Here is a 6765-nt window from a genome sequence, read left to right on the forward strand (position 1 = left end):
TCTGAAGGAAAAATCCATAAATAAGTACCCAGGTAGACTGGGAAAACCAGCACTTATCCCTGGACGTGAGATACAAGAAATAGATCCGCTATTGGGAATTTGATGGGTACTTGCCATCCAGACTGGTCATTGTCAGAGACAGGATACTGGGCTCAATGGACCTTGGTCTGACCCAGCATGGCATTTTATAGGTTTTTATGGGTCAACAGGAGGCTTTAAGTCTCTTTAGCCTTCACTGAGGGAAAGGCGCATTGGCCTGCCAATATTCTTGGTTGTGGTTTTATCTACACCTCTTGAGGTGCAGTCAACCCATGGCTTAATGCCAATCACAGTATTTAACCTGAGTCACATTAAACAATTTGCATATTAATAAGCTGCTTTACAAGTGTTTGTGTATGAGAGAGCTCTTTAATATTTTGCACACATTGGGTCCAATTTAAAGTTGCATTACCAATAACATTTTTAAATGTGCTGAATTTAGCATTTAACATGCATTACCAGAAGTTAGTAAAAAGCCCCAGTGTACCAAGGGCCTAATATAGCAGAAGCACTAGCCATAAATGAGAGATTGCCATCATATCCAATATACCTTGGCTTATGAGAGGTTCATTCTCGTCATGAAAGAACCATCTGGAGACATTACCCCAAAACTAGGACTATTTAAAAGTGGGTATGTGGGTGTGTGAAAACTCAGCCCAAATACATATGCTAAACAAATAGCTAGTTAATCTCATTATTGACTACCATGCTATTTACAAAACCCATACTATTAGAAGTTACATTTCAAGCACCCTCTTAGCTTGCAAAATTTAACTGCAAGTACTGGGCTGCAGTTATCTGCTAGCATACCATCCCTGGAAGGCTGGCATTTCAGCAAGTAACCTCGGGGAAAGTCAATATCTATGACCCCCCCCCAAGTTTTCAACCCCTTAGAACTGCAATGAACATTCCCCCTCCACCCAGCCTGCTGTCACAAATCCCTTCAAGCCCCGATCCCAAGTCAGATTGCAAACTCAATCTGTCTTCTAACCTCAAGCCCAAATTCAATTCTCCCTCTACCCCCATCCTAAATTCAGTTCCCTGGCCCAGCTATGATGCTCCTAGTCCCACCCACTATCCCCATCACACGACACACGCTCGCTCCCGCTCACACCCCTGCCAACCAAACAATCCCCTCTCACCTGCTGCCGGCTCCAGCGCTGACTGTCGGAAGGCGGCCGCAGTCGCTGCGACGCGGTGTAAGGGTCATAGAGGTAGCACCGCCTACCAGCGCCATTGGACGAGCTGCGCTGGTGGGAGCGAGGAGACGGTCACGGAGCTGCTGCAGCCCCTATTTACCGCTGCTGAAGAGATCGCCCCAACGCCGTGGCCCCCGTTTCCCCTCTCCCAGCTCGGGCGGCCGGGGTTAGCGAGCACCACTCTTCCTCCTGGCCCCAGGGCTTTTCGAGTAGAAAGGAAGCGGGAGGGGGAGGGACCCATAACGCCCGTTCTCGCTGGGCTGCGGGGAAAGAGCCGAGAGGAAGAAATCTCAGCTAAAGTTGGGAAAAGGTGGCAGTCAAGGGGAGGGGGGTTGGTTTGGAAGAAAGAAAGAAAGGAGGAGGAGATGAGAAGTGGGAGACAGGAAGGAAGTGGAGGTGAGAGAGTATTATCAATCGTTCACCTCAATCGCGGCACCTCACTGTTTATTCTTTCCTCATCCCTGACCCTTCTTCCTGATTCTGTCTTTCCTCCTCCATCGCAATTTATATGAAAGATCGTAAAAACGCTTTATTTTTATAATGTAGAATAATATGCTCTGAATAACTAGTCACAAGAATATAGAACAAAAGGAAAAGTAATGGTATGTTTCTAGCAATACATCACCAGCAAACAAAATCGTCGAAATTATCCACATTTAAGGGAGGGGCGGGGGGTACATTTAAGTACAATGAAAAGAAAATGAAACAGAGTTAAATCTTACTTTAAACCAACACTCCCAATGTTCATAGCTTCAACCTCTTATCAAGTTCCCAGCTCATATTAGAAATAAAGGTTTCCAAATGTAGTGGATCATAAAATTGAGAAGAAATCAACTACTTGCATGGAAATTTTAGAAAAAAAAGTGTCTCCTATAGCCAGCACCTTTTGCTTCAATAAAATAAATTTTCTCCTAGATTTGAGTCAGATGAGAAACATCTGGGAACACCTGTACTTTTATGTCCATGTTTTTATGGAAAAATCTTTATTCTTAAAATACTTTTGGAAACAAGATCCCTATCCTTTTCAAGGCTAAAGGAAACAAAGTTCAGGTGTGGATTCAATGATCTACTGCAGGCTCAAGAAAAGTCAACAGGCCAGAACTCCATCGGCAAAGAGGCGTCTGGTGGTCTATCCTTTATACTCGCTACTTTTTGTCCAGAGGCTGTAGACAGTCAATTATAGAAACAATGTGCATTTTGTTTTCTGATATAGACAAAGCCTGAATAAGATATTTCTTAAGTATTTCAAAAGGTGACAACAATCTTGTAATTGGAAAATTCAAACAGTGCAAGTTTTTTGATTCCACAGAATTTTCCAACATTTCCAATCAATTATGAGCAAACTGCCTTTTTCCTAGCTTGTAGCAGATGGACTCAGGACCAATGGGTATAGTATAGTGTGCTCCTGATAGCAGTTGGAGACGGAGTCACATTTCAATCTGAGTCAGCCCTAGTACATATACCCCTGCAGGAAGCTCTGCTCTTCAGTATTTCTCCGACACCATAGCAGTTCGGGGCTCTATACTCACTTGCACAGTGTTAGAGTATTCTAACCAAAGAAATCCAAAACAAAGAGGAAATCTTACTTCTACAGATGAGCCCCGCTCTCCTGTGGTGATACCTACGGGTCTCTCCCCCAGTTGAGAATTCCTGAGGTGATTTCCGCGATCCCGCAGAGGAAGGCCTTGGTCCGGCAGCCGGTTCCTGGCGGGGACTTAGCCCCTGGCAATGGGTGCAACTTCGAGCGCGGCGGTGAAGGTACCTTTCCCTCTTCCCTCCGCAGCTGGAGACCACCCGGAATGAGACCGGGAAACGCTGAGACAAGGTAAGGTAGAAAACTTCCTAAAAGGCTCCGGTCTCCGAGGCTCGAATAGCCACACAGATCGCCAGCCGGCGTCAATGCTACCGGGTTGATCAGCCCTGTCCGGGCTAGACCCCGGTCCGATAGGAGGGTCCTCCCACGTGGAGACTCGCCGAGGTGGTCACCGATGCCATTTTCCCTTGACCGCTACCCTGACCGCCGAGCCGGATGCACAAATCACTTGTGCGCACAGCTGCGCACACATCTTATTGAGCGTGCATCCGACCTGCAGAGATCCACACCTGGATGCCTACAACTAGAGTCTCTTCCTGGGAAGCAGCTGAAATGCATTTTTGCCTGGGTTTGCATGCTTGAAGTATTTCTCTGAAAAATTTAAATTTCTATAAACAGTTCCCCTGCAATTTTCCAGAGTAGTAGGTAGCAGCCATACTCAGAGCATAACTGTGCTAAAGAGGTTCCAGAATTAGAGTTTCTGGAAGGATTTAACAGTTAACAAGATATACAATCATTGAGGCAGTGCAGCCCACTCACGAGTGCACCATGTGAACGTGATGTATTGATGTGCTTGACAGTACACACTGGATGCAGTTTTCCTTTGGTTGCACAAGTAACAGATTGTCTCATACTCTGTACTGTAACTACTGGGGCCTTTGATAATTCTCTCCAGTCTCTATGTTGTCTCTTACCTTTTTTCTGTACATTTTAAGCACATGGCATTGGAGACACTTTGCCCCACAACTTCCAATATTAACAATTAACCCTCATTTTGAATGAAAAGATTTTATGGGGCAATTTTTAAACAGCCGGCAGTGCTTGCAGGCTCAAAAACACATTTTCAAAGGGAAAAATTACAGGGAAAATGCATTGGAAATGCATTTTCAAAGCATTTCCAATGCTTTGAAAATGCAGGCCATCGGATAATGGGGCTGCACTCTAAGCACATTGGCCCCCTACCTTACCCCAACCCCTTCCTGAGTTGGATAAAAGTATCCACTAGTGCAGATAATTTTATCCACAGTGAGGGGGGAGGGCTATTATTATTGGGGCTTTTCCTGAGGGTAAACAGCTTTTTACCTGCTGTTTACTCGCAGGAAAAGTTTGAAATTGTCCTCTGGCAAAATAGTGGGTTTCTTGCACTGAGAACTGATTAACTTGAAAAGCAGGTCAGACTTTCTTTGTGGGGAGCTTCAGGAGGCTATAATGCATGGCTTCTGACAATTTTTCTAGTTTCTTCAATACTCAGTTTTCACGTGCAGGTTGAATATTATTGCAACTTCTTCTAGGCTGAAGAACAAACTGCTGCTTCCCATCAAGCTACAGTACATTAGTTAGCTCCATGTATGACCAAGGCCAGAGGAACTACTAGGCGACCTAGGCCTGAGCCTAGGGTGCTGAGACTTAGGGGGGCGCCGCCGCAGCTCGCGGCCACTTCAGGCAGCAGAATTTTGAAAGGGCAAAAATGCCCCTTCAAAATTCTGCTCAGGTCCTGCCTCACCCTGCTCTCCCCTCCCCCCCCCCCCCCATCGTGCCATCCTCCCGACGCCCCCCTGGTGGTCCAGCGGAGGGCCCGGGAGCAATCTGCCGCTCCCGGGTCGTCGGCTGCCACTAACCAAAATGGCACCGGTGGCCTTCAGCCCCTACCATGTGATGGGGCCAACCAATGGCACCAGTAGCCCCTCGCACATGGTAGGGGCTGAAGGCCACCGGCGCCATTTTGGTTAGTGGCAGCCGACGACCCGGGAATGGCAGATTGCTCCCGGGCTCCCCGCTGGACCAGGTGTTTTGTGAGGTTTTTTTTTGGGTGGGGAGTGGCGGGATGTGGTCCCTGCCCCTAGAGTTGGGGCTGCGACCCGGGGCGGGCTGGTGGCAACACGACCGGGGGGCGGTGCAAGGCTGAAGGTGCCTAGGGTGCTGAATCCCCTTGCACCGGCCCTGTGTATGACCAACAAGCATTATCGTTACAGAAATAGCTGGCTTTCCTTTGCACAAGGGCTGTGAGTGCACCCAAGGAGCTTAATACCGGAAACTATTTTGAGTTTCTTATTTATAGTTCAGAGCACTAACCATTAGGCTTATTTTATTTATTTTTTTTATTACTGGAGTATTCCAACCCTGCCCTGTTTCATTTTTAGATCTATATTCTGAAGTGCTTTGTGGAGCCCAAATTGTGTGCAATGACCAGAACTTACATTGGAAGTAAGCATGAAAAGAGCAATTGCTGGACACGCTGCAGAAGTCTGGGGTATCTGAACAGAAATCCATCTTCTCTACAGTGAATATGTGAATTTGAGAAAAAGAGCTGATTTGGAGGCTGTTACCCCTGCCATTTGAGCACAGACAGTAGAGTTAAACAGTTCCCATTTGTGTGTTTGTAGTCTGAGTCTCCTCTGTGTAGTGTGAATCTACTTCATTCCAATGTCTACTTTCCAAGTCTTCAAGAAAAGGCAAAGAAGCAAACCTCACATGACTTGAGTAAAAATGCAAAGGATACAGAAAGTAACCATAACGCTGAAATCGTCTGTCAATTAGAAAAAAAAATTACATTTATCTCTGTGGTGGTTTGAGAAGTTTTGTGAATTCTGATTAACAACCTTTCCCCTCCTCAAATCCCGGGTTTGTGGATGCTTGGATGCCCTCCCAAAACAGGTGGAGATAACAAGAATGGTAACAGTTCAGAAGGAGTGGGACAAACTCAGAGGAATCCCTAGAGGTAAGAGGATGGAAATGAAGAACTGGGGTAATCTGTGGTAACCTTTGGAGTAACATTTCTGCATGGAGGTAACCTGCATGGAGTAGCAGTTACAACCCTAAACATCTTCCTGGGCAGACTGGAGGGACCATTCTGGTCTTTTTCTGCTGTCATTGTTAAACCTTTAAACAGTACTTCTTTTCCTTGAACCTCTACTGGGTCCATTGTGTCTGAACTTCTGCTGGCTTTATCTGGAATGAAAATGAGTCCTGCAACCCTTGGAGGCTTTAGCTAGGCCATTAACCTGCAGCTAGCTGGGCCCTTGATTTACCCGTTTTGTTTCTGAGGCATCATCACTCCTAATGCAGCCCAGGATATCACAGCATAAAGATGCAAACTCTACCTTATACCCTTCTGTACCTTTTTTCGGCTGTGATGTCACAACCTCCACCTTAGTTTCAAGCAAATTCTGACTTTTAGGCACTTCAAACATGCAGCTTCAAGTTATTTTGCAAGTTTGTAATCAAAAAAGTTGTCTTGAGCTGCCAATTTTTATCTGTTTGTCAGAGTAAGGACTAGTGCCCATAGCATTCATTGACAAATGTGAAGCAATATACTGTTTTTTAGAAAAATATGTTTTCCTTTTTATAAAGTTGGCTAATTTTGAAGTGACTTTGGACTATACATTTAGCTGACACCTGGCAATGATGGTGTTGATCAAGAGATGAACTAGAACCATGCAGTGGGGGCGAGTTCTTGCTTTCCTGCCCCTACTGGGGCTCCTGGTATATTGCTTGGGCTGGGAAGTCACAGCTGGGCTCTTCCTACTCTCCTGGCTAGTTTTTTGGATGTGCAGGAGTGCTGGGGGCTGGAGCTGCTAGGGAGAGTCAGGCTTATTGGGGCCTGGCCTGGTCTCCTCTTAGGATTCCCAGTCTTGCTCAGCTGCTCGCTCCCAGGTGGTCAGGGCATCTGAGCAAACGGCCACATGAAAGGCAGCATTCTTCTTGTCTCCAGTG

General features: G+C 46.2%; 1 protein-coding gene across 1 annotated transcript; it reads left to right on the forward strand.

Moving 5' to 3' along the window:
- Positions 1-940: 940 nt before the first annotated feature.
- On the forward strand, positions 941-6556 carry LOC115088514. Its single transcript, XM_029596775.1, has 2 exons — positions 941-1634; positions 5193-6556. Exons 1-2 carry the CDS (start codon positions 941-943, stop codon positions 5258-5260), a joined length of 762 nt encoding a protein of 253 aa, XP_029452635.1. The 3' UTR covers positions 5261-6556.
- The last annotated feature ends 209 nt before the right edge of the window (positions 6557-6765 follow it).

Source organism: Rhinatrema bivittatum, chromosome 3 (assembly GCF_901001135.1).
Source record: "Rhinatrema bivittatum chromosome 3, aRhiBiv1.1, whole genome shotgun sequence".
In the NCBI taxonomy this organism is placed as follows: domain Eukaryota; kingdom Metazoa; phylum Chordata; class Amphibia; order Gymnophiona; family Rhinatrematidae; genus Rhinatrema; species Rhinatrema bivittatum.

Coding starts and splice junctions, on each gene's coding strand:
- LOC115088514 (XM_029596775.1), top strand. CDS start 941: ATGAACATTCCCCCTCCACCCAGCCTGCTGTCACAAATCCCTTCAAGC. Junction 1,635..5,192: donor GAGACAGGAAGGAAGTGGAG/GTGAGAGAGTAT, acceptor TTTCATTTTTAG/ATCTATATTCTGAAGTGCTT.